This window comes from Abramis brama, assembly GCF_963993115.1.
Source record: "Abramis brama genome assembly, chromosome: 15".
Taxonomy (NCBI): Eukaryota; Metazoa; Chordata; class Actinopteri; order Cypriniformes; family Leuciscidae; genus Abramis; species Abramis brama.
Genome location: NC_139977.1, coordinates 26,258,867 through 26,286,804, shown reverse-complemented (window position 1 = coordinate 26,286,804; position 27,938 = coordinate 26,258,867). Strand labels below are relative to the sequence as shown.

Here is a 27,938-nt window from a genome sequence, read left to right as displayed (position 1 = left end):
CATGACATCAGTGAGCTCGTCTTACCCATAGAGCTTCGGGACGCGTCAAGGACGGCCTGAGCTTTGGCACTGTCCATTGTGATCTCCTCCATAGCTTCCAGCATCTCCTCACTCAGTTCCTTTCTGTTCCCGATCAGCTTGGCCATTTTACAGTATGTACTGTTATCGCTCACTATCTTTATTAGCTCTGGGAAGTGGTAACCGTACCATTCACTGCACAGATAAGAGAAAGAGAATTAGAAACTGTTCCAAAGGGCTGTACTATTTGGCTGTACTAAATAAACAATTTATCTTACTACCGTGACTTAGTTTTAAAAAATGTTTTACAACATTGTTAAACTCCAGATTACAACTATTGTTATTAATGAGTTAAAAAATAAAATAAAATAAAATACAAAATGAGTTTTTTTTACTATACAAAAACACTATGAAAGAAATAAACTATTGCCTATTAAATAGTATAGCCGTCTTATTTTCTTCATTTTCAGGGGTTAAACTAAGCTTTAATTTACAATTAGATGATGTTACTAAGCCATAATCACGATTTCTTTATTCATTATATTTTGATTATTCATGTAGCCATTCATTACGAAATCTATGATCCAAATAACGTGTGAAGTCACTCAAAGGTCTGTCTCCCCCTCAGGTTGTGTTCGCTCCAGTTTGAGGGACCAAACACCCCAGAGGAAGGACTTTACTGTGCCTCCACTTTCTGTACAGCCAGTGCACTAGGAGGCGCTGTCTGTGGTAAGCATTAGGAGGTGGCTGGATTAGAGCCAACTACAGGAAAGTCCCACAAAAAACATCTTACCGCACACGCATGGAGAACGTGTTGATGTCCTTGTCCAGCTGGTCCAGGAGGGCGATTGACTGGATGATCATGTTGTCCGCCCTATTGACATTGAACTTGACTTTGGCTCTGGAGTAGCTGTGACCCAAACCCAATTGAGCTTTGGACGCGGCCAGAGCAGTGAGTCCCTTTACCAGGGAATGGAAGTGCAGACGCACACCTGTCAATTACAAACAGATGCATTAACAACAGTTGACACTGTTGGACCCTTAAAAACATTTTTTTTTTTTTCGCCTGTCTGTTCAGCTTTTCAGTATAAAGCATCAGAAATCAGGTTATCTAGGTACATCATTACAGCAGGCTGCTCAAAACTGTTTGGATATATGATTTGCATAATAAGGATTTAAACCAGGGGTTTTCAACCTGAGGTGCAGGAAACCCCAAGTATGGGAATAAATAAAGAATCAAACTAAAATATTTCAAATACATTCAACATATGTACACTACAATAGTGACTAGGGAAAACACCAATATAAACTAAATATTTTCCAAATACTCACATTTGTTATTTTTACAGTAAAATTGGGTCTTTATAAATGAAAATATATAGCTGCCTTTTACATGTTAAGATTGGGGGCGGATGTCCATTCCACGAAGTTGATCATATTTGGGGGTCCATGGCACTTTAAAGATTGAAAACCCCTGATTTGAATCATCATGCTCACCCCTTATGATTTCAGCTACAACTCCTCCAGTCTGAATGGACAGATTAAGCTCTTCCTGAAGCGCTGCACCGATCTTAGCATCGGACACCCCCAACATGGACTTCTTTTTACCCCCGGACGGAATGTTGGTCTCCAAGAACAACTTGAGATCCGCATGGACAACTCCTGCCAGGATCAGATGAGGAACAAAGCGTCACTAATTGTAGGTCACAATTTGTAAGTCAACAAATCGACCTCAAATGATCAGTTTGTAGGTATGCTGTCGTCACAATAATTCAGTGGATTGACAGATTATATGTACATCATTTCATCAGTGAAGCAATGTGAGATAACCTTCTTGTCTCTTACCTTCTGAAATGGCATTGATATTTTCCAGAGCAGTCTGGGCGGATTTAAAGGGGAAGAATGCACTCAGTCGGATTACGCTACTGAATTTGCCAACATTTAGGACACTTTCCTCCACCTATGAAAGACCAAGAATCATAATTAGTATTAGTCATTTAAAAATACACTTATATTTAAACTACATTAGCCACTTTTGCACTGTGTTGTTCCAGGAACTAGCCACCAAGGTGTAAATGTTCCCCTAGGGCCTTTCTCATTCGCACCACCAGTAGGAACGCAGAAGAGACTTAAGCCACACTTCTTGTTGTGACTTATTTTTTGACGGTGTGGCGGACGTTTATTTTGACGGCGCCGAGAACACCAGAGCCTGATCACACAGCGCTCATTCTCAGTGTTCCTTAGTTTACGATCCGTCTAATACTTTTTTGTCATTCAAAAAAGTAAACATCTGCCGTGGTGTGGTAGATATCCAATGTCACCATCTAAGCAGAAATACATAATCATGTTTCTCTTTGTTTCCTCCAAGTTGCGTTGGATTTTCTCCTTAGCGTAAAGGTTGAAAGGTCCATATATCCCAGTTTTCCATGTTTGCAGAATTAGTTTGTGGAGCAAATATTTAGGCTATAATCTCTGTGTACATGGCTTTTTTTTCTTTTTCTTTTTTAAATGAGGGGTGCTGGTGTTCTGTGTGCGTTCGGCCAATCATTATACACTTACGTCATTGGTAGCTCCTATTGTGCTGGATAAGACCCTAGGAGCTAATTTAGTTCCCCCAAAAGGCGTTCCTACAGCTAAAATCATTCCCAGTTCCCACGGTGCGAACACGCCAAAAAGTTGGTACTTCCACCATTAGATCTAGAAAAGAACTACGAAAAGGTTCCTCCGATGCAAAAGCCCTAATAGCAACAGATCTCTATATCCTGACGTACATCCAAATGTAACAAAATATTGAAAATGGGGGGGGGGGGGTGACTAAATGGTTGAAAAAGTCCTGCACTTTCACTGTAAAATCCAGTTGTGACGTTAAAAAAAAAAAAAGCACTAAAAATTCATTTACAATATGCATTTAGAAAAATAGATTGTATTACATAAAAAAAAAAAATGCATCTTAAAATCCTACAATCTTTGAATTTATGCTCAACATAGGTCATTTGGACTATTTTTCAATGGTACTTTTATGGCTGGGATTTGAACCAACAACCTTCTGAATACATGCCCAAATCTTTAAACCCTTCTCCTCCACATTGTTAGTATGGACAAAAATGTACTTCCGTTTAAATTTCCTTAATATACAAACCTGAGGTAGCAGCATTCCAATCTCTTCAACTTCTTTGACAGCAAATAATGCATATCCAGCTGCATGCTCAAACAACACGTGTAAAAGCACCTGAGAAAGAGAGAGAAAGTGCCAAATTATTAATTACCACTAATACCATAAAAATAAATTACGACAAAAAGGGACAATATCCTAAATGCTTAATTCCCATATTAACAACCAACTAATTATACAAATAAATGTTGTTAATCTTAACTGTTAAAGTTGCAGGTCAACACCAGCACGTGGTGGTGGCACTTCCAGGCACAAAGACGCCTAGTTTTTTAAGTATTTAATATGATAATACAGCATTACGTAAGCAGACGATAACAACAGTCGTTAATAAACTACCCATGTTTAGATTTTATTACATTAGAGCTTGAAGCTGGGGAGAAACACATTAGCATGGGTTAGCACAGACACACCACGTGCTACTCCAGTGGATCAAATACTCAGCGTGACACTTTTAGAATTGAACAACATCTTAAAGCACTGAGATCAGAACCAGAACATCGGTCCAAAACACTAACAGGAGGTGAGTGAAACATTACAAGCTCGTTAGATTGAATTAAATGGCTGCCGTGGGCTTTAATATCACATTAAGGCCTTGTGTTACCGGATTCGCCAATTTATCCTCTCAAGTAACGGTTAAGCTGCAATAATTGTATATATGCTGTTTGTATCGTGCGAGCGCATAATAAATGTGCTCAATAAACTAATTACAACAATTGTTATAACTCTGTAATAGCAACAAAGCGCAAATCTACAAACATGCACGTCGGCCATCATAAAAGCCAGATTTACAATACAACATGGTGGTGATGTTTAAAACGTTTCAAAACTCCGATCTGCTAATTTCTAAAGATTGCATAAAGAAATAGTGCATGTTTTACCATGTTTACTGATCTCGTGCGCCACGCACGAGGGAGCGTTCCGTTCCTTCGGATCACTTGAACAGGAAAGAATTCACATGCGCTCAAGTACGAAAACCCACATGATTCAGTCACGCAGCCTATCGCGAGATTTCAAAAGGGCGGGATTTTGCGGAAATGTGTGCGTCACCTGTTGGAAATGCTTGGAAATGCAAGTTGCGTGGCACACGAATGGACATCCCGTTTGCTGGAGAAAAATGAATTATATGGTAGAATTGATGCCCATGTGAGGAATGATAAAATATTATAAAAATACCACAATTTAATAGAGTGTACTGGTAACCAAGGGTAGGCATAATTTGCATAGTAGCCTAGGCTACTTAAAGGAGAAGTTCACTTTCAAAAAAACTTTTGCTGATAATTTACTCACCCCCATGTCATCCAAGATGTCCATGTCTTTCTTTCTTCAGTCGCAAAGAAATTAAGGTTTTTGATGAAAACATTCCAGGATTTCCCCCCATGTAATGGATTCTATTGGGACCCAAACGGTAGAAGGTCCAAATGACAGTTTAAGTGCAGCTTCAAAGGGCTTTAAACGATACCAGACGATGAATAAGGGTCTTATCTAGCGAAACGATCGGTCATTTCCAAAATAAATAAAAAAGTTTAAGTTTTATAAGCACAAACGCTCGCCTTGCTCTGTTCTGTGATGCGCGTTCGTGACGTCACGTAATACGCAATTACGTTGAAAAGGTCACGCTTGACGTGTTTACAAATGTGCAGAAGGAGGACCATATACACATTTTCAAATGTATTTGTGTCAGTTTATCGTTTAAAATGCCCATTTCGTGTGCGTATCCTGGGTGTTTTAATATTAAAAAGCCAAAAAGAACATTTTCTTCAGGACAGAAATTTTTCAAGCGTGACCTTTTCAACGTAATTGCGTATTACGTGACGTCACGAACGCGCATCACAGAACAGAGCAAGGCGAACATTTGTGCTTATAAAACTTAAACTTTTTTATTTATTTTGGAAATGACCGATCGTTTCGCTAGATAAGACCCTTATTCATCATCTGGTATCGTTTAAAGCCCTTTGAAGCTGCACTTAAACTGTCATTTGGACCTTCTACCGTTTGGGTCCCAATAGAATCCATTACATGGGGGGAAATCCTGGAATGTTTTCATCAAAAACCTTAATTTCTTTGCGACTGAAGAAAGAAAGACATGGACATCTTGGATGACATGGGGGTGAGTAAATTATCAGCAAAAGTTTTTTTGAAAGTGAACTTCTCCTTTAAATCGTTATATGTGCAATTAGAGAATTGATATGAACAGTTTTTTATGCAAAAATAGTTACAATAAAATAAATCACTGTGTTAATTATTCTGGTATATGGTATATTAGTATAAGTTATTCTGATTTAAATAATCGTATATCAATTCAATAGGCTAGTTTATGTCAAAAAACGACAACGACCAGCCTGTAGCCTATTTAAATCTTGTTAATTTAAAGTTTAATGTAGGCCTATTGATATGATTTAAATAATAGTTTTTCAAACACATTAATACGTCTCAAAAAGTTAAATATGTGCTTAGTTCCAATCTGAATAAGCCATCTAACTACATGCTGCAAGCATTTACCCAATAAAACTTTATTAATGCGACTCAGAGTGTTTAGGAAAGACAAATTGGCAAAATATATTTGATGCAGGAAACATTTCAAGAGTTATGATAGGAAACAGTGCTGGCTGCACACTCATCCGTCCACTAATTATCAGACAAATGTGCCATAATGTACAACCCACAGTAATAAATACCACTGTTGACTTCATATTTTAAAAGAGAATTGAATTTATGACTTTATACACATCAGATGGGAATGCAGAGTCCTTAGAAACAACAAAACGCACACACTTAGGAATAAAAGGAATAATCTAATTTTGCCCTTATAGTTCACCAGAAAAATGGTACAAAATTGTCCATCAACTGTTTGGTTATCCATATTCTTCAAAATATATCCTTTTGTGATACAGCAGAAGAAATAAATTCATACAGGTTTTGAACAACTTGAGGGTGAGTAAATGATGACAGGATTTGGGTGAACTATCCCTATAATGTTTTAATGTAGTATTCTGTAATACTCAACATTCTTAATACCCAGCTATCAACAGGGAATGTTCTCAGAACTTTGGCTAATGTTCTGGCAAGGTTCTCTCAAAGTTATAAACAAATGTTCTTTAAAAGAACGTTAGTTCAAAGTTATCTGGTCTTTCATAATATTCACAGAACGTTAGCACAAAAACGTTATTTATACATTTATACATTTCCTCAAACGTTTTAGTTGGACGTTCATCAAACTTTTTTTTTTTTAGAACATTTAGAAAACATTCAAAAGTAGCGCTCCCTATGTTTGCAGAATTATAAAATGGAATGTTCCTTTAACGTTAGCATAACAAAGAAAAAACGTTTTTAAAACATAATACTGGAGGTATACAACCAAGTTATGTCAAGTCCTTATAGTGTCTCTCGCTTGTCTCCATGGTCAAGGTGGAGGAGTTTATGGAAACATACGTCAGAGATAGTAAATAAGAGCTTTGAGGGTTCCTATAAATCTGACTGCTCTCTGACCACTGACACAAACATTAAACCTGTCACGGAGGCCACCTGCATGCTGTACAAAGGTACAACTCTCTCGACCTCTCTGTCTCTCTCACTCTTCCTGATTTGATCATAAAATAGATCCTATCTCTAATTCTCTCTAATGTATGTCACAACTGGAACTAACTTATCAACAAAAGCATGAGTAGCATACACTGTAATCTCCCATGTTGTGTTTAACACTTGCTGATTTGTGTTTTTACATGTCGCTCAAAGATGCGCGGAGTGGTTACAGGATGTTTGGTCCTGGTGTATATTGTTGCTCTTCAGGCTGACCAAGCATATGGACACATCACATTCTTCAGCCCCAAAGAGATGAGAGAGCTCAGGGTGAGTATTCATTTCAATTCAACCTCCAGTTAAACCTGAGTTGTCCAAGAAAGAAGTTGTTTTGTTTCTCCCTTTATCTACAACAGGAAAAGGAGGGAAGGAAGGATGCTGATCCACAGGCAGAGGAAGTTTTGATTGATGAAACTGGAGGAGAGCCAGTGGTGAGGGATCTCAGCATTTTTTTAATGGATTTCATAATGTTTTCGAGTTTCTGATTGGCTGATTCCATCTGAAGGGCCAGCCTATAGAAATAGGGCTGAAGCTCACTGCTAATAAGGGCCACATTGGATCCGCTTTTGGTAAGATGCTGCAGAACATTGTAGAAGAGCCAGAGACGGGTAAGGAGAATTTAAATCCATGCTGTAAAATGTCTTTCTATGTTTCATATATACACGCTGACCACTCTGATGTTTGTGCTCTATTTTGACAGTGAAATAAGGCTGGAATTTTAATCTGCATTCAACGACAATTGCAGTCTGATGGTTCGCCACAATTGCAAGCACAAATATTTGGTCTATGAATGTAAATGAATCACAATAAAATGAAATTACATGCAAATTCAGATTCTTGTCATATATAGATGAATTTTTAAACTTGCTAAATTGCTGTTTGCATCTGTTTTAATTTGACTCTTAATTTGCCTTGTTTCCTGTAATTTTGTTAAATTTGTTACTATTTCTATATTACTAAATATCGTCATTTAATATACCAAATGGTTACAGTAAAATAATCTCAGCTTTACAATTTTTTTTTAAAGAAGTCCCTTATACTCACCAAGGCTGCATTTATCTATTGAAAACACAGTAAAATTAGAAATATTGTGAAATAAATATTATTGTAATTTCAAATATCTGTTTTCTATTTAAATATTTTAAAATGTAATTTATTCCTGTGATGGCAAAGCTGAATTTTTAACATCATTACTCCAGTCTTCAGTGTCACATGATCCTTCAGAAATCATTCTAATATGCTAATTTGCTGCTCGAAATATTTATTAGTTATGCTGCTTAACATTTTTAAAGAACAGCCTAGAAATAGAAATATAATTTTTTTTAACAATGTAAAAGTCTTGACTGTCACTTTCAATCAATTTAATGCATCCTCGCTCAATAAAATGATTAATTTCTTATAAAATCTTACCAACCACAACGTTTTAAATGGTAGGAGCATAAATGTGTTTGTGTGAATTGAATGTTCACAGCGGTTTCAATATGTATAATGTCAGCTTGAGAGGGCAGCATGTTGGTTGGAAATAATAGGAAACATGCCCAGATGTTTTTTATTTATTTCTTATAGAGGCAGTTTGTTATTGCAAAACTCTTTATAGCAAATAGAGAACATGTGAAGAGTTCAGATGCAAAAGCCTCTAAGTGCCATCTGAAATTTTCTTCTAGAATGATCATTTTTATCAAGCTCGTATATTTAAGTTTAGTTATTTCACTTTAATGACAATTAATAGGTAATCTTCATTGTCATTTAAGTGAATTTACTGAACTTAAACAAGCTTGATAAAAATCATTCTAGAAGAAAATTTCAGATGGCACTTAGAGGCTTTTGCATCTGAACTCTTCATATGTTGAATCCTTTGGATGTGTTTACATGGGAAAAGTGGGAATTCACATTGCATTTTGAGAGTGCTACTTCATTCCGTTTCCCATTGTTTGAGAAAATAAAGTTGATAAAGATAAACAATCAAAGTTGTTGAGTGGACAAAAAAGAGCGACATAATGGCAGAATTAGCCTTTATATGTTATTTATTCAAAGAGGTTTTGTAAAATATGTTTAATATGCTAGATCTGCTCTATAAAAAAGGTTAACGTTACAACAATCAGAAACAGCCGAGTCTGACTCTGATGGAGCTTAAGGAAAAGTTAATATTTGGCAAAAGTTATATTTCAGTCTGTTCCTCACATTAAGCTTTTCAAAAGATGGTTTCAAAACACTTGGAATATATGATGGGTCACATGGACTGCTTGGAGCATCTGTGTTCGGTGTATGGTGAAGAACAACATGGCCATTCCGCTAAACTAAGAAACATGATGGTGAATTAATGATGACAGAATTATTAGGTGTCGTCCTTTTATGGTTTAGCTGTCAGTCTCTCACAGAACTCATATTCCTTCATTCCAAGAGCATGATCTCTGGCAGGAGGTGCAGGAAGAACAAGGGAACAGTCACTGTCAAAGTATTTTCCACTTACTCCAAATGTTTCCTCCGACACTGCACAGTATATTGGGCTGAAAGCCCCCTCTTCAGCAGTCTGGTGGAAAAATGCACACACACATAAAGTCAATGGATAATAAACAATTTTTGATGAATATTCATCACATGTTTAAACAAGTGTCATTTGACAAATCACATTTGCTATCATGATATTGTAGTGCACATGTGGTTCGTGTCCTTTGTTTAAATGAAACTTACGTAACTGGTATCGATGCCAGTAAGAATTGCACAATAAAAAAGAATCCAGTTATTAGGAACTTTTAATTTCATACCTTCCAGTAAACTAGGTCATTTCTGCTTCTTAGTCCCTGACTGTTCAATATGATGACTCCTGTTCTCTATCTCCCTTTCTTTTGTAAATTGCACTATTATGCTTTTTCGGATATTACTTTTGATGCAGTATGTAATATAGCTGTTTGTGAATTTAAAAGGTCTGCAAAGGTCTGTCACCCAAAAGAAAGAACCAGGTCTGAACTGCCTGAAACGAGTCATCCTATGCAAGTTTGTCACAAATTTGACCCGCCCTCAAACACTAGTTGATAGAGACTGGAAGACGGCAGTTGTGTTGTGGACATGCCAAGAAGACACTGTTTTCTGCACTGCGAAAACAAATCAACTTTCCAAGCACTTCCAAAAGACGAGGACTCGGGCTTGAATTGATATGGTAAAATCGACTCCATCCTTACTGTTGTATCACTGTGTATTAAGCACTGAGGTAGCCTCCAGAGCTGAAATCCAAATATGGTGATAGTGTTTTGTTTCAGACACGTGCTGTAAGCGGTAGACCAATCACAACAGACTGGGCCGTCTGACCAATCAGGGGGATGTTTCCCGTACAACGACATAACTTGCTGCTCAACTACCAAAGTACGAAGGCTCGTTCCTACGTAGCAGAGAAAGTTTGCACAAGCGCACTCTTCAAAAACGACGATTTAAATCTCTTGACAAACTAAAAGACTTAAATGACATTTGTATACATTCTAACTAAAATATATAGATTGTACTGAATGTCAGCTTGCTTATTTTGCTCAAGATAAGGATTTATTAAGTCCACATGTCATGCAAACTAGAAGCTATGCTTCTACCCAGACAGCAATAGAGTGTCGGCCCAGATCCGGCCCACATCTGGTAGCCACATGTACCAGATGTGGCCCGGATCTGGGCCGACACTATGTTGCTGTCTGGGTAACCACAGCTCAAGAGCTGTTGTTTCCAACCACACAATTTTGCTGTTTGCGAATTCTCGTTGGAACTATGGTTTCGGGAAACACAGACTCGTTGAGCTATGCTGATAACTACGGAAACACAGTTGGCTAACGATGCTTTTGGGAAATGTTACCCAGAGCAGAGTAGACCAATCACAACAGACTGGGCCATATGACCAATCAGTGCAAAGTAGGCTAACGGAAAGGAGGGGTTTAGAGAGACTGAATCTTCGAAAGAATCTTTTTCGACTCTTTGATAAATGAGGAGATGTGCAATGTATATTATGAGAATATTAAAGTGTTTATTGACCTTTGATGCATGTAAACCTAGGAGACCATCAAAACAAAATGAACCTTTAAAACAGCATAACACTTTAAACTAACCAAACTAAATAAAACAGAAAAAAAGCATAACGCTTAAACTTCTAAGTTTCGTAGCTCTTGTGTACAGCTGAACTTCAGATGTTATTAAATGGAATGTTTAGTAATTTCTTCCAGAATTGCAGTAAGAATGAAAAGCATTAACACATGTCATCTATTTTAGGAACTAGTCCACTAGTGGTGCCATATAAATTGGCAGAAAGCAGCCAGGAAATGTTGTGTGTTGTTAAACGTTATTGAATTGATAGGCGACTCACTTTGAAGAAGAAAAAGCCAATCAAGTTGAAGAGGAATCGGATAATGAAGTTATAGTTTCTCATTACATCTGTCATAACTACACCTGGATGCAGAGAGTTTGCCGTAACTCCTGAAACACACACACAAAGTCATGGTTTGAATGGAAGTAAAATTCTCATCTTTCCAACATGTGTCTTGCCTTTCCATCAAAATCATGTTCAGTCATAAAGAAACTTTTGTTTGAAATGAAAGTGAAAACAGATGTGTGATGCCCAGTTCTCTCTCTGTCAGTCAACTTGAGAGTTTTGAGTCAGGACGTTGTTTTGAGAAAAATTTATAAAAAAAAATTAGCTATAGAGTGCATTAAATTGATTATGGTTATAATATAACATCATAAGTTATAATGTATTTATTATATTGCATGCTCATTTTCTAATGACAGACAGCAGACAGTCAGTTTTCAGTTTGGACATGTATACCCGTGCCCTGAAGTCTGCGTGCCAATTCATTGGTCCAAATGACATTGTGCAGCTTGGTGTGGTTATATGTAGCATCCATCACATGGTTTAGATTGTCCCCACGGAAATGAGCGAAGTCCACTTCACCTTTCCAGTGATTCATTGAAGAAACATTTACAATGCGAGCTGGGGCTGATTTCTTCAAAAGGTCTGTGTGACAATAAAAAGAAAAGGCATTATTTATGAGTGCTGCTTGCAGATGTGTCTTTGTGAGATTGGGAATGTTTGACCTAAAAGCAAACTGGTGAGCAGGAACGGCCCAACGTGGTTGGTTGCAAATGTAATTTCCAACCCATCAGCGGTGATCTTACTGGGTAGGCCTGTAGGAATGAACAAACCACTGTTTGTATGGACATGTACAACACAAATTTGGACATATATGAGAAAGAGAGAGAGCGAAATGGCCGTTCCACCTGAGGCCCCAGCGTTATTGACCAGGATGTGTAATTCCTTCTCTTCCTCCAAGACCCGTGCTGCAAACTTCCGGACAGACTCGAGCGACGAGGTGTCAAGCAGACGCAGATGCACGTTCTGGTTCCCACTGCTGTCTCTGATTTCTTGCAGCGCTGCAGTCCCACGAGCCTCGCTCCGGCACGCCAGGATCACCCGTGCCCCACGACGGGCAAAGTCCAGGGCAATGAACTTCCCAATCCCTGAGAGGTAAAAACAAGAGTTGAATGGCCCAGCAGTACACTCTTAAAAAAAAAAAACTCTTGCAGTGATGCCATAGAAGAAGAATCTTTTAGTGAACCTGTTCTTCTTGTTGTAAAGAGCATTTTAATAATCTAAAGAACCTTTTGTGAAATTGAAAGGTTCCATGGATGTTACAGATTCTTCAAGAAACCATGATAATAAAGAACCTTTATTTTAAAATTGTACTGGGGAATAACAGAATTATTTAAGACTTACAACAGAACAGCACATTCCAACAGCGTTTTAGTTATAAAAAAATATATAATTATTATAATCATGTTAAACTTCAATTAATCTCCATTCTCCACCATGAACTAAACCAGTCACGCCAGACGCATACCACAAATGTGAAACATCTTGTATTACATTCACGAGCCTGTCTGCTGGTTTAACCAGTTTGGCAGAGCTTTTACATGACTCTGCGTAAATACGAAAGCAAACTTTAGGATTTCTAATAATAAAACATGTTATAAACTTCCTTGTATTTTCCCCCCAGTCACATTATTTATTGTTTCATTATGGATACTGTCATTCGTCTTCTGCGTAAAGGGGATTTATTCTTCAATTCTTCTCAGATAAGCATTTGCTCACCAACATTCATTAAAAACCTATTTTTAAAAAATATTTTAATTGGTAACAGTGAGATTCTTACCGGTGTTTGCTCCAGTGATAATCGCAGTTTTCCCTTTTAACTGCACGGGACACGCGCGCGGGTTCCACTGTGCTTTCCGCTGTGCGCGTACAATTATGGCCAAGATCGCCGTTGAAAACATCCATAGCGGATGGGAATATATGTCACTCCACTCCCAGTTCATTTAACAAGTCCGTGTTACTCAGTTAAAATCCTCGGTTTACTTAGAAGAGACAATATGCCAAGTCTGAATGACCCTGGCAGGACTGCGCACTGTGCGCGCGAACAGGGCAAAGACTGTAAATTCACTTAAGTCATTCAAGACTACCTCGTTCAAACAGAGTAAACACAGGCTCCTCTGGGTCTTAACGTCGGAAATACTTTTATAATAGTCCTGCAGCTATGAGCCTATTGTTGTTGTTGCAGATAAGGAATGTTGAAGAATTCACTTGGGAACCTAAGATAAAAATATTCACACCATCCATACGGACTATTCAATAAGTGTTGCAAACATGTCAGAGTAGTAAATCCACATTTCATAAAAAAAAAATACATTCATTTATTTATTATTTTTATGAATATAATTAATAATTATACACTTGTTGTGTAGGCTACATAGTGTGTAGGCTACTTAAAATAGCTTGAAACCCATAAAATAGTATTTGGAATCCATAAATCTTTTATAATGAATGATATAGCCTAGGCTAGGCTACTAAATCAATAACACACAAACAAGAGAATGATATTTTTATACAATAATTCACAGACAATTATAGGCTCTAATAAGCAGGAAACCCAAATTGCACTCTTGTGTGTGGCACTACTTGCACCAGAAATCAGGATCTGCCTTTGCTAGTTAAAAGATACATTTTTTTACATTAGAATCCGACGGCTAACATATTCATACTAAAAGCCCAAAACATTTTTTTTGGACGTTTGTGGACCATTGTGGACATTATTGAGTGCACTTATTCAATCTCACATTCAATTCCACTACTGGAACTGAGCTTAAAGAAATAAATTTGATATTGACATGTGTAACGTCTCAGGGTAGAAGAATATGAAGCTCCAGGCAGAGATCCAAAACACTCAATATTTATTTAAACTGAAGAATACACGGAACAGTGTGCTAGCACAAACAGAGTGCGAACACAAACATTGACCAACAACTGAAAGAGTGAAAACCAGGAACATTCCACCGCTGGAAAGATGAATGTGTATTTAAAATAGGTAATTTATGTAGAAGAAATGTGAAATTATTTTTGAATTTGGAGCTTTCTAGACTGAGAAAAGCCAGAAAATGTATTTTTGGCTTATGTGTATGAAAGACAACAACTCCCAGAATGCACTTGCTTCGCTGCCCTACGAGGCCACTCCCAAGCCACGCCTACCGGTAAGAGAGCGCAGTTGAAAACAAGGCAAGGCTAGGCTAGTGAGTCTCCGTAACGAGTTTGCCCGTGATTTCGAGATTGCCCAAAATGTCCGGGATTCGGCTTTTGCGTTCTACAGTCGCCATGTTTACTGTGGCGAGCAGTACGAGGCTGAGGGGCGCGGGAGAACGGCGCGAGGCCGGACATCAACCGATCACTTGTTTAGCGTTCATGTAAACACTACATTCAGATCCACCAATCGGAATGAATTCAGTTAGATTGAAACAAAAGGTGAGCATGTAAACAATGAATGGCGACCGCAGAAAGCAAAAGCTGAATCCCGGACATTTTTGTTGATCTCGACGGCCTGACATGTCCGGGAAAAAGTGTATGGTAACCCCTACTACTCCGCTTTCTTCGTCCATGTTTTCTGCAGGTTTCTGCTGGTGAAATCAAACGCACTGGCACTGATCTGTGATAGGTCTGTTAGCGCATTAGCTCCAACCCCCTATGGGCGGGTTTGAAAGGGTGGGAACTAGTGCTTGATCCCCCCCTCTTACACTTCCTCCTACAATGACGCAAAATGACGATTTTTGCGTCATTGTAGGAGGAAGTGTAAAGAGGTAAATACAGATTTCTCTCGTCTCAGGGGAAAATGAGAAAATGTTGCACGACCATTCAATAGTATGACTGGGTTTCTAACATTGCAAAGCTTAATGCAAATGGGTGGAGTGTTCCTTTAAATACACAGAGAAAATGACAAGACAACAGGTGAAGGAGATGATGATGATGGAACACAGGTGATGGTGATGATCATGACGATGTGCAGGTGAAGGTGATGATGACAGAGGATTCTGGGTAGTGTAGTGCTGACAGGACGATGACAGACGGTGAATGTGACAATATGAGGGTATGGGGAGATTTTCAGACACAACCAATATCTGATTAATGTGAATATTACTACTAGTCTTCTCGACTAGATGTCATCCTTTTTTTTTACCTTGTAGGATGTTACAACGGGGTCCCTGTCATCAGAGGTGGACAGTAAAGTACATTTAGCCTACCTGAGTACTGTACTTAAGTACACTTTTTGACTATCTGTACTATACTTGAGTATTATTTTTTCTGGAAACTTTTTATTTTAACTTCACTACATTTGAAAGACAAATATCATACTTTTTACTCCACTACATTTCTGACAAGGTCCTTGAGTAAAAAGTAGTAACGTCAGTCAGGGGAGGATTTTTTTTTTCATCATGATTGAATTTTTGCAGGTGACAGACAGCCTATCAGTAATCACTCTTGTAGGGTCACGTGTCGTGAAGTTCAGCGATTTCCCATCAATTTCTTTGAACACTAATCAACTTGTGGCAAAATGGACAAAGACAGATCCTCGGCGCAGTGCGTGCATCCATGGCAAATAGGTCTTTCTGTTTTGCTGTTTGTTAAAGCAGTATTGCTGTTGGGCAGTTATACTATAGTTATATAGCTATGGTTGTGTAGCTGGGTTTTAAACCAGGTTGGATTTTTATAGACCACTTGATTCAAATGTGCATGAATGGATACATATACTGTAGATGTGTACTTCTTTTGTTGGGGTGTGTGGTGGATTTTTAATAAATAAGATAGTAAACTAATTTTTTTTAGAGCTAACCTGTGTTAAACTTCTAACCTTAATTCAACCTGTTAAACTTTTAACCTGACTTCTCCTTTGGGTCTAACATTATGACAAACATTTAGGCTACCTAACTTCCTCTTCTAGGTTTAACAAATTAACAAACTAAATTTTACTTCTTCTTTTAGGTCAGGTCTTACTAACCTTTTGTTTTTAGCCTGCATTATGTCATGATATATATTGAGTAATCAACTGACTGTTAACCCTTTACAATGTTTTTTTATTTATGATTTTGCTTATGCCAGTAACAGAGGGTAAAGAAGGGAGGGGCTTTACCAATGCTTTACCAATTGATCATATTGATAGAAGGTGACATGTTAGTCACGCTGATTTTGTTTTGATGTTTCTGTCTTTGTCCTATAAAACCTGATGTATTCTTTTGCTTGGGTGAGATTCTCTGAGAATTGCTCGAGTACTCTCCCGGCCGTGAATAAAGAACTCAAAGAACATTTGCTGAAGTCTGTCTGTCATTTTCTTCTGCGCAGCAGGTGAGATAGTTTAGAGAAATAGATTATGTATTGAAGCGTCGATTGGAGACGGCCCAGGTAGACTTAGGTCAGATGAAATAAGACTTAGTTAGGTTTAGGGGAAAATCTACGACAGGTGGTAGGAGTGTTAAATAAAAAAATGGCTGTCTTTTTTGTCAATTCAGTTGTTTTATTTTTATAGGTTTTATAACATTCTAAAAGCTCTTAATTCCACAGATACTAACTGGTAGGTGTATTCAGGTTGCCTCAGAGGCATAAGTTACTGTATTACATACAACAATGCAACAATAATAAAACAATGCATTGACATTTACTTTTTACTTTTGATACTTACAGGAACTGTATGTAAGATTGTGGCCAAAACTGGTACTGCAATCACTTTCAAATTACTGTAGAGCAGTGTATCCCCTCCCCCTCCCCCCAAATAAATTCAGTGTAGACACTATTCCCCAAAGGAATTAAAGTGAAAAGAGGGGGTGGCCAATCCCCTTGACACTCTTAGAAAAACATGCCTGTTACATGTTAGCTAAACAATGACAATTCATACATTTGGACACACAAGTTGCTCAGCAGCGAGACGTCACTCCAGTCTCAAATTAATATATCACAATCTCTTAAAATAACCAAAATACATCAATATAAACATCACAGTAACATTTGCATTAACTAATACCGCAAAATGTATACCAGAAAGAAGAGAAGAAAAGAAAAATATGAGTTAACATACAAAACTCAAGCAACTCATGTTTACCCCAGAACTTTTTGCTGGTTCATTATCTCAATGAATCTCGTCACTGGTTTAAACAATCTACCAGCCCTGGATCTCACACGACTTAGTGAACTTCCAGCAGGGAAGTTATGAACACTGATATTTGACACTGAATTGTTTTCCTCAAAACGACCACCAATAGGCGTTGAAACACTCAAAGAAAGTCTTCACAACACCAGTACCACTGTGCTGAATCCTGTAGGTATGACTGTCTGCATTAAGACCAAGAACAGTGTACACAGTATCCTCCCAAAGGTCAGCAAGCTTCCGTTTTCCACGTGCTCCCTTGTTGGCAAGCAAAACTCTATCACCAACATCAATTGGTCCTCCCTTGACTCTCCTATTGTACAAGTCAGCATGTCTCTTAAGCTGTTTCTTGGCAGATGCCTGTGCAACACACATTGCCTCCTTCATATCTCTCCGAAGAGCCTGGACGTAATTGTCATAGTTCACAACATCAGGATCGTCTAGAACAGTTCCAAACACCAGGTCAATGGGCAGGCGTGGAATCCTCCCAAACATCAAGAGGAAAGGAGCATACCCCGTGGATTCGTGGATGGTGCAATTATATGCAAAAGTCAGAGATTTGAGTACTTGCGGCCATTTGTGCTTGGTCTTCGCAGGCAGAGCACGTATCATATTGCCCAGCGTCCTGTTCATCCTCTCGCAAGCTCCATTCCCCATTGGATGATATGGAGTTATCCTCGATTTTTGGACTCCAGCGATATTCAACAGTTCAGCGATCAGGGCACTCTCAAAGTTGGCTCCACGATCAGAGTGAATTTGGCCTGGGAAGCCATAAACACAGAAATAGTTATGCCACAGTTGATGCGCCACTGCTTTGGCAGACTGATTTGGACACAAGAAGGCATTAGCCATTTTTGTGAAGTGATCTGTAACAACAAGAACATCCAGGGACCGGTTGGCAGAGTCCTCCACTGACCAAAAGTCTATGCAGACGAGTTCAAGGGGCTCTGTTGTAATGATGTTCTCCAACGGTGCACGACCCTCCGGTTCTGGTGTCTTGCTGATCACACATCGACGACAGCACTTCACATACTCCCTCACATCCTTCTCTAGGCCAAGCCAAAAGAACCTTTGCGAGCAAGATACAGAGTCCGCTGCTGACCTTGATGTCCTGCTTGATCGTGAATGCCTTTCAACACCATGGTTTTCACTGCATCCGGCACGACATACAGGTAGGTTTTCTCTTGGTGACACTATTCTTTGACACCCTGTACAACACACCATTCTTCATCATCAGTTTTCCCCAGTGTTTCATGAGTTTCAAGACAGCTGTTGGTTCATTCATTCGTTCCCTCCTATTAGGCCTCCGTCCTTTCTCAACAAAGCAAATCACCCTTTTTACAACATTATCGTCCTGTTGTCTCCTCATTAGATATGCATGGGACAGCACATCAATGTCCGGTGATTCCGATGGCATTATCGTTTGTGGAAGGTGAGGCAGCAACAAAGCATGTGATATGGAGTTATCGCTATGCCCACACGAGTGCAGAACAGCTCCCACTTCCTGCTTTGACATTGTACCAGGTAAGGAAACTTTAGCTGTATGACAGGCAATGGCCACTCCTCCAGTGTCGGAAGAACTGTCAAGGGGGTGAGTAGACCAGCGGAAGACATCTTGGACACAGCCTGTGCGCACAGCTGCAGCTTCTGCCAACAATTTATCATAAGGGACTCTTGTCAGACGATGGAGTACACTAGGGTGCACAAAGGGCTCTCGACTCAGGGCGTCAGCAACTACGTTTTTTGGACCAGGAATGTACTTAATATCAAACTGGTATGGTGCTAGTTTAGCAACCCATCTGTGTTCACAAGCATCCAATTTTGCTTTGGACAGAATGTACGTTAAAGGGTTGTTGTCTGTCCAAACTGTAAATTTCTGACCCCTGAGCCAATGATGGAATTTGTCACAAATAGCCCATTTCATGGCATAAAATTCCAACCTATGTGCAGGATATCTCGACTGAGCATAGGTAAGCGACTTGCTCGCAAAAGCAATCGGCCTGGCTGTCGTCCCATTGCTAGGAACCTGTGACAATACGGCTCCAAGCCCATTACTAGAAGCATCTACTGAGAGTAGGAAGGTTTCATTGAAATTTGGATGAGCCAACAAGACTTGATCAAGCAAAGCCTGCCTTAATTTGTGAAACGCTCGACTGCATTCCTCAGTCCAATCCGAAGCAGACAACTCTCTCTGACACATTTGACGCTTCCATTTTCCACGAGGAACCTTTCTTCCAGCTGTAAGACTGAACAATGGTTTGGCAATGGCTGAACAGTCTTCAATAAACTGCTGGTAAAACACTACCATACCCAGAAAAGGCCGTATTTTCTGCTGGCAGGGGACATTGGTACCCTCAACCATAAGATCATCCTCAGTGACAGAAGCAATGGCTGTGACTTTTTCTGGATCGGTAGCAATACCATCCTCACTGATGATGTGACCCGAAAATTTTACCGAACTCCGCAAGAGGTGACATTTCTTCGGAGCAAGCTTGAGATTGTGAGTCTTGAGACGCTTAAACACCATTTCCAAGCGCTCCAGCGCCAGCTCTTCGGTGGGTGCAAATACCAGGACGTCATCCAGATAACATAATAGACTGTTGAAATTCTGATCCCCGAATACCGTCAACATCATCCGCATGAAAGTGGCCGGACTATTACACAGTCCCTGCGGTAAACGATTATATTCGTATAACCTAAAAGGTGATGTAAATGCTGTGTATTTCCGGTCATCTTCATGAACTTCTACATTATAGTAGCCAGATGTGAGGTCCATGGTTGAAAAATAGGCATTTCCTCCCAAAAAGGCAAGAGCATCTGCTTGATGGGGAAGGGTATGCGCGTCTTTGATTGTGCGAGCATTAATCCAACGAAAGTCCGTGCATATTCTCAAATCTCCTGACTTTTTCCAGACTAGAACAAGAGGTGATGCAAATTCGCTACTAGATTTTCGTATGATCTCACGTTCTTCCATCTTATTCAAAGCTTGCCGAAGTTTGTCATATTGATTCGGAGCAAGGCGTCGATACGGCAACCGAAATGGCTTGTCGTCACTCAGGCGGATACGATGAACAAAGCCTGTTGCTTTTCCACAGTCCAACTTGTGTCTGGAAAATATAGAATGATACTGAGAGACAAGCTGCACCAGTTTTGTTTTGCAGGCTGCAGACACTTCACACGACTCCACATTCAAGTCAGCTAAACCCAAGTCGTGTAAGACTGCCGTGTCATCAGCAGAACAGGAGTTGTTAGGTCCCAATTTGACTGGTAAACTCAGAGCATCGGTTACACTCATCTCATCCTGTCTGTCAGTTAAAACATCAGCTGTTCCCTGAACTTTTTGCTCTAAATCAAATGAGGAACCATCAGAAAACTCAGAGCAGTCAAAATCCTGCAAAGCCATGCAAGGAAAAGCATCAGCAAGTGTAGAATTCCTTTTCAAAGTCACTGCTTTCTCTGAAGGGTTTATCACTTTAAGCGGAACCCATCCATCTTCACGCATCAACTCTACAGTTTTCCCGACCAGCACTGTCCTTGAATTGTCATTTACATCTTGTACAGCCTCTAAGGCAGACATTGGAGTAGAGGTAACAGGTGTCATAATGACTCGATGAGACAGGAAGCAAGTGCAAGTATTTATTAATGGTCGGGAACAAAGTCAACAGTACAAGCAGGTGGTGATGGGTGACGCAGGGACTAGATGGTCAGGATCCGTGATGAAGTGCTGTGATGGTGATGGTGAGAAGACAGACGAAATCCACGGAGAACTGGAACAGGAACACGAGGCAGGAACAGGACACCGGAACACCAACACGGAAGACATCAACAAACGATCTGACAAGGATGATACAACAACGGTGAGTATTTATAGAGGGGTGATATTGCTTGCAGCTGGTGAAGTGATGATGATCAGCTGGAGCGGATCAGGTGATGTCATACACTCACACCCACTACACACGCGCTCACACAACAACAATAACACGAGACTAAAAGGAACAGAGAATACGTCTACCGTGACAGTACCCCTCCTCCTAAGAACGCCTCCTGGCATTCCCAGGCTCCCCTACCTGTCGATTGAAATCATCGATAAGGGAGTGATCCAGGATGTCTCTAGCAGGCACCCAACTTCTCTCCTCCGGACCGTAACCTTCCCAGTCCACCAAGTACTGAAATCCGCGTCCCCTCCGCCTAGAGTCCAGAATACGATTAACCGAATAAGTGGTCTCCCCATCTACGAGTCACGGTGGGGGAGGAACCGGGACAGGCGGATTAATGTGAGAACGAAACACTGGTTTAATCTTAGACACATGGAAGGCGGGATGGATCCTCCTGTACGCGGGAGGCAATATGAGGCGGACTGCCACCGGACTAATAATCTTGGTGACAGTAAACGGGCCAATAAATTTAGGTGCAAGTTTATTAGAGACGGTGCGCAAAGGAATGTTCTTAGTAGAAAGCCACACTTTTTGACCCACGACGTATACGGGAGGCTTTGACCTGTGGCGATCGGCCTTGGCCTTGGTGCGCGCTCCCACTTGGAGTAGAGTCTCACGGGCTCTAGTCCAAGTACGATGACACCTCTGAACAAAGGCGTGAGCGGAGGGAACCGCAACCTCGGATTCCAGACTGGGAAAAATAGGTGGCTGGTAACCTACACTACACTCAAATGGAGAAAGGCCCGTGGCCGACACTGGCAACGTGTTGTGTGCGTACTCCACCATAGAGAGTTGTTGGCTCCATGAGGAAGGATTCTTGGACACCAAACATCGCAACACCCTCTCCAAATCTTGGTTGGCTCTCTCGGTTTGACCATTGCTCTGGGGATGAAACCCTGAGGACAGACTAACCGTCGCCCCCAGTAATCTACAAAACTCTCGCCAAAATTTGGACACGAACTGGGGTCCCCTGTCAGAGACCACGTCAATCGGGAGGCCATGTAAGCGAAAGACGTGGTCTACGACCGCTACCGCTGTCTCCTTAGCTGAGGGTAATTTGGGTAAGGGGACAAAATGGGCTGCCTTCGAGAACCGGTCCACCACAGTCAAAACGACCGTGTTCCCTTGAGAGGGTGGGAGGGCGGTAATGAAATCTAGAGCGATATGGGACCAGGGTCTCGAAGGAACCGACAGCGGTTGAAGTAACCCATCAGGAGGTCGATTGGAAGTCTTACCAGTGGCACAAACCGAGCAAGCCAAGACAAAATCGTGAATGTCGCGAGCCATACGTGGCCACCAGAATCGTTGCCTGACTAAAAAACTAGTGCGATTAACTCCTGGATGGCACGCCACATTGGAACCATGACCCCACTGGATAACGTCGGACCGTAATCCCTCCGGCACGAATAAGCGACTCGGTGGACCACCGGGCGGAGGCGTTACCCCTTCTAAGGCCTTCTGGACCCTCGATTCGATCTCCCATGAGAGTGTGGAAACGACTAGAGTTTCGGGCAAAATGCACTCGGGAGTAGTCGGGCGTTCGGAAAAATCAAATATGCGAGATAGGGAGTCGGGTTTGACGTTCTTAGAACCCGGACGGTAAGAAATAGCAAACTCCAAAACGACCGAAAAAAAGTGCCCACCGAGCCTGCCTGGAGTTCAGTCTTTTAGCAGTGCGGATATACTCTAAATTCTTGTGATCAGTCCAGACGATAAAAGGTACCCCTGACCCTTCTAACCAGTGGCGCCATTCCTCCAACGCTAACTTAACTGCCAACAACTCTCTGTTGCCAATGTCGTAATTACGTTCTGCCGGGGACAACCGATGAGAAAAAAACGCGCATGGATGTACCTTGTCGTCTACAGGGGAGCGTTGGGACAACACTGCACCTACTCCCACCTCTGACGCGTCGACCTCCACCACGAACTGACGTGAAGGATCAGGGGCGACAAGGATGGGGGCTGAAACAAAGCGGCCTTTCAGTTTGGTAAACACAGCCTCGGCTGTGTTAGACCACCTGAACGTCGTTCTGGGGGAGGTCAAGGCAGTCAGAGGTGCGACTAGTTGGCTGAAATTGCGAATAAAACGCCGATAGAAGTTGGCGAACCCCAGGAACCTCTGCAGGGCCTTGCGAGAATCTGGGCTTGGCCATTCTACCACAGCCTTGATCTTCTCAGGGTCCATCCGCATCCCCTCAGACGACACGATGTACCCAAGGAAAGGAACTGACTGTGCATGAAATTCGCATTTCTCCGCCTTGACAAAAAGCCCATTCTCTAGCAACCTCAGAAGCACTCGTCGGACGTGTTGCACATGTTCCTGGAGAGAAGAAGAAAAAATCAATATGTCGTCCAGGTAAACATATATGAACTGATCGATCATATCTCGCAACACATCATTAACCAGTGCCTGGAAAACTGCCGGGGAGTTGGACAGCCCAAAGGGCATGACCAAATATTCAAAATGCCCCCTGGGGGTGTTAAAGGCAGTTTTCCACTCATCCCCCTCCCTAATGCGAACCAAATGATAAGCGTTACGCAAGTCCAATTTTGTGAAGACGGACGCTCCCTGCAACCTCTCGAAAGCTGAAGACATCAACGGCAAAGGATAAGTATTCTTTACCGTGATGTTATTCAACCCCCGGTAATCAATACAAGGTCGCAGAGAACCATCCTTCTTCCCCACAAAAAAGAACCCCGCCCCCGCTGGAGAAAAGGAAGGGCGAATGAACTTGGTTGCTAGAGAATCAGAAATATATTTCTCCATAGCCTCCCTCTCAGGAATAAAGAGTGAATATAACTTGCCCTTAGGCGGAGACTTACCTGGCAGTAGATCTATAGCACAGTCATAGGGACGATGCGGAGGAAGAGAAGCAGCACGAGACTTACTGAACACTTCCTTCAGGTCCAGATACTCCGCGGGCACGTTAGACAAATCCCCTGTTTCCTCCTGAAAAACAGAAACAGGCACAGACGAACAAGCAGACACGAGACAAGACTTATGACATTCCTTGCTCCACTCCAGCACGACTCTATGATGCCAGTCCACTCGGGGGTTGTGTTGAATGAGCCAGGGATGTCCGAGGACGACGGGTGCCAGAGGTGAATCCATGATGTAGAAAGAAATAGTCTCAGAGTGGTTGCCAGAAGTGATGAGGGTTAAATCCTCAGTGGAGAGTGAAATGGTGGGAAGTACCTGTCCATTAAGTGCGTGAACTGCGATTCTGTGAGTGAGGGGTTTGAGGGGAATCTGTAACTGCTGTGCAAAGGAATGGTCCATAAAATTACCTTCAGCCCCAGAATCCAGAAGTGCTCGACAGTCGTGCTGGTGGACTGACCATCTAAGTCTTACCGGGAGGAGCGTGGATGTAGATGTAATAGCTGATGAGGTCTTCCTGGCGGAGATCCCACCCGATAGTAGCCTCAAGTTTACTATCGGGCTTGGCCTTTTACCGGGCAGTTGTATGAAAAATGTCCCGCTCCTCCACAATATAGGCAAAGGCCCTGGGACCTCCGCCTCTCCCTCTCCTCCCGGGAAAGCCGAGCTCGACCCACCTGCATGGGCTCGGGATCGTAGACGGGGCTGACCACGTCCCTGCCGTTGGACCTAGAACCGTCGACCCCTGCGAAGGTACGGGTGGACGGGACTCGGCGCTCGGTCCTGGACAGCCGAGCGTCCACCCGCAGAGCTAAATCGATCAACCCGTTCAGTGTGTTGGGTAGATCCAAGGCGTAGATCTCCTTCTGGACGTGGTCAGCCAACCCATGCAGGAACATATCCCACTGCGCCTCCTCGTTCCATCCGCACTCCGCCGCCAGGGTCCGGAACTCGATAGAAAAATCAGAAACTGATCTTTCACCTTGTCGAAGATCCGCCAATGTTCTGGCAGCCTCTCTCCCCGAAAGCGCTCGGTCAAAGACCTTCTTCATCTCGGCGGCGAGGGTCTGGAACGAGGCGCAGCATGGGTTCTGGTTCTCCCACACCGCCGTTCCCCAGAGTGCTGCCCTCCCAGTCAACAATGTGAGAACAAACGCCACTTTGGCCTGTTCTGTGCTGAAAGTCTGTGGTTGAAGAGCAAAGTGCATTGAACAACGCGTCAAGAATGCTCTACAAAAAGCTGGTTCACCTGAATAAGGCTCTGGTGTGGGTAGACGAGGCTCTGACTGGGAGGGTCTCGCAGGTGTTGCAGGAGGAACGGCCGGTGTGGGCGGCGAAGCGGGAATCTGTAGGCGATGGATCTGCTGGGTGAGCTCGGACACCTGCGTCACCAGGGCTTGTACTGCGCGACCCGTGTCGCCGATCTCTTGCTGCTGTGAATCCATTCTTCGGATACTGTGATGAATGAACTCATCAATTGATCCAGAAGACGCGCTCGCTGCTTCCATTCCGCGGTCAGATCGTTCTGTCATAATGACTCGATGAGACAGGAAGCAAGTGCAAGTATTTATTAATGGTCGGGAACAAAGTCAACAGTACAAGCAGGTGGTGATGGGTGACGCAGGGACTAGATGGTCAGGATCCGTGATGAAGTGCTGTGATGGTGATGGTGAGAAGACAGACGAAATCCACGGAGAACTGGAACAGGAACACGAGGCAGGAACAGGACACCGGAACACCAACATGGAAGACATCAACAAACGATCTGACAAGGATGATACAACAACGGTGAGTATTTATAGAGGGGTGATATTGCTTGCAGCTGGTGAAGTGATGATGATCAGCTGGAGCGGATCAGGTGATGTCATACACTCACACCCACTACACACGCGCTCACACAACAACAATAACACAAGACTAAAAGGAACAGAGAATACGTCTACCGTGACAACAGGAGTATAATCAAGTCTGCCTCTCCCAACTGATGGCATAGGAGTAAACATGAATAGACCTCTACCTCTTCCAAAACTGTTGTCTGAATCCATATCCTATATTGACAGTAGCACTGATAAACAATATATATGTAATTGTGTTGTTTCAAAACTTTCAAAAGAAAAGCACTTTCATAAAAAGAGAGAAAAAAAAAATCAGAGTTCAAAGTTCAGTCAAAATGAATTTGCTAATTTTCAGTCTCCCCAATAATACTTTTCAATAAACCTCAGTCATCTTTTTTTTCTTTTTTTCCTTAAGTAAAAATAAAAAAAATAAAAAAATATATATATCCTTCAAAGTTCAGTCTTCAAAGGCTATTATTGTCAAATAAGCAAATGTTGCCTTCAAATGGATACCACAATACCAGAACTTTGTTCCTCTCAGCAGTGAAACGTGTTCCTTTACTCCTCCTTGTGGACAAAAACGGTATTGCAGCAAACAACTCCGGCGCGAAAACTCTCGTCACCCACGGCACGAACTCCTCCGGAAATCTCCGACCACGCTGCTTCCAGAGTCACGGTCACGGCACCATTGTAACAGTGTTGTCTCTGCGTTGTGTGTTGAAAGGTTGAAATCAGATGGACACCAAATCGCACTTTAAGATGTTTATTCTGTTGACAATGAATATAGAACAGCGTGATCAGTTTCAGGAATCACCCTCGTGCATATTTCATTGCGGCCATTCTCACTCTTGACTGGCGCAAGTCTAAATGACTCTTTTACATAAACTACATAAAAAACAGTAATTAATAACACATTTGAAACTGGTCTGTACCTGCTGACAATGAATATAGAACAGCGGTGATCAGTTTCAGGAATCACCCTCATGCATATTGGAAGTGAACATTAAACTTGATATTACAATACATACAACAGTGACACAAACCCAAATCATACAACATACTTCTAAACACACGTATAACTCAGTATTATCCCATAAAATGGCTATATAATTACTAAAATATATTTAACGCATGGAGCACTCACTCATCGCGGCCATTCTCACTCTTGACTGGCGCGAGTCTAAATGACTCTACCGGAACCAGTTCATCATTCTACCAGATCTGGGCGGAGAGTGCAATTAAAGGGGCCATTATTGATACACATATTTGACCTGTTACACTGGCAACCCGGATGCTGAAACACAACTGACTTTGTGATTGGTAGATAGGTGGAGGGTGGAGCATCAGGCCAAAACACAACATGACAACTTCAACATCAGTTGAGGGCTGCAACTATCACTTTTAAATGACAATATCCTCAAGGTCAAGGTCTTTTTATTGTCATTCTATACATGTTGCCACATAAGAACGAAATACGTACTCAGGACCAGCAGCGTAAAAAAAAGATAATTAACATACAGTATACATAGAATAATTAAAACATAATTTAATAAACTAAAAAAATTTTAAAATAACTTTTACCTAAACAAGACACCTAATACCTAAAAAGTACTCCTTCTATAATAAATAATTAATCAGAAAATTTTTAAACAATTTAAAAGCAATCCCTAAGGCAGTGCATTCATGATTCTCACAGCCTCTGGGAAGAAGCTGCATTTCAGTCTTTTTGTTCTGGCTTTAACGCTTCTTAGCCTCCTGCCCGAGGGGAGTGGATTGAAGAGTTTGTTTGCCGGGTGGGTGGAATCCTCCATAATACAGCATGCTCTGCTTCTGCACCTGCTGGTGTAAATTCCCTCAAGAGAGGGTAGGCTGCTCAAAGTTATTTTTTGGGCCGATTTGACCACCCTCTCCAATTTCTTCTTGTCAGCAGCAGAACAATTTCCGTACCAGGCAGTGATGGAAAAAGTGAGTGTACTCTCCACCACACACCGGTAAAAGGCTAGCAGAACTGGAGTCCCAAGACCAGCCCGCTTCAAC

The 27,938-nt window shown here is 41.5% G+C and overlaps 3 protein-coding genes across 5 annotated transcripts in view; 1 reads left to right on the top strand and 2 right to left on the bottom strand.

Annotated features, from left to right (window-relative positions):
• Positions 1-4,200, bottom strand: part of nop56 (NOP56 ribonucleoprotein homolog) — a 7,217-nt gene extending 3,017 nt beyond the window's left edge. The window contains exons 1-6 of the mRNA XM_084136488.1: positions 4,069-4,200; positions 3,158-3,247; positions 1,864-1,978; positions 1,516-1,680; positions 812-1,010; positions 8-213 (exon numbers count right to left, since the gene is read on the bottom strand). Of these exons, the coding sequence (XP_083992614.1) occupies positions 8-213; positions 812-1,010; positions 1,516-1,680; positions 1,864-1,978; positions 3,158-3,247; positions 4,069-4,071 (778 nt within the window). The 5' untranslated portion in view covers positions 4,072-4,200. The remainder of the gene's footprint in view (positions 1-7; positions 214-811; positions 1,011-1,515; positions 1,681-1,863; positions 1,979-3,157; positions 3,248-4,068) is intronic.
• mlnl (motilin-like) lies at positions 3,545-7,594 on the top strand. Of its 3 annotated transcripts, none has more exons than XM_084137189.1 (6): positions 3,545-3,710; positions 6,596-6,729; positions 6,923-7,036; positions 7,123-7,197; positions 7,272-7,374; positions 7,467-7,594. In XM_084137189.1, exons 3-6 carry the CDS (start codon positions 6,923-6,925, stop codon positions 7,472-7,474), a joined length of 300 nt encoding a protein of 99 aa, XP_083993315.1. In that variant the 5' UTR covers positions 3,545-3,710; positions 6,596-6,729; the 3' UTR covers positions 7,475-7,594. The 3 variants fall into 3 exon arrangements, with proteins under 3 accessions (XP_083993315.1, XP_083993316.1, XP_083993314.1); XM_084137188.1 differs by lacking the exon at positions 3,545-3,710 and adding an exon at positions 4,226-4,333 and having other exon boundaries at positions 6,596-6,731; positions 6,914-7,036; XM_084137190.1 differs by lacking the exon at positions 6,596-6,729 and having other exon boundaries at positions 3,575-3,710.
• Positions 7,595-8,013: 419 nt separating this feature from the next.
• On the bottom strand, positions 8,014-13,427 carry LOC311097201 (retinol dehydrogenase 12). The gene is made up of 6 exons (XM_084136728.1): positions 12,946-13,427; positions 12,014-12,253; positions 11,831-11,920; positions 11,562-11,750; positions 11,103-11,212; positions 8,014-9,296 (listed from the first exon to the last, which is right to left on the bottom strand). Exons 1-6 carry the CDS (start codon positions 13,106-13,108, stop codon positions 9,117-9,119), a joined length of 972 nt encoding a protein of 323 aa, XP_083992854.1. The 5' UTR covers positions 13,109-13,427; the 3' UTR covers positions 8,014-9,116.
• Positions 13,428-27,938: the final 14,511 nt, after the last annotated feature.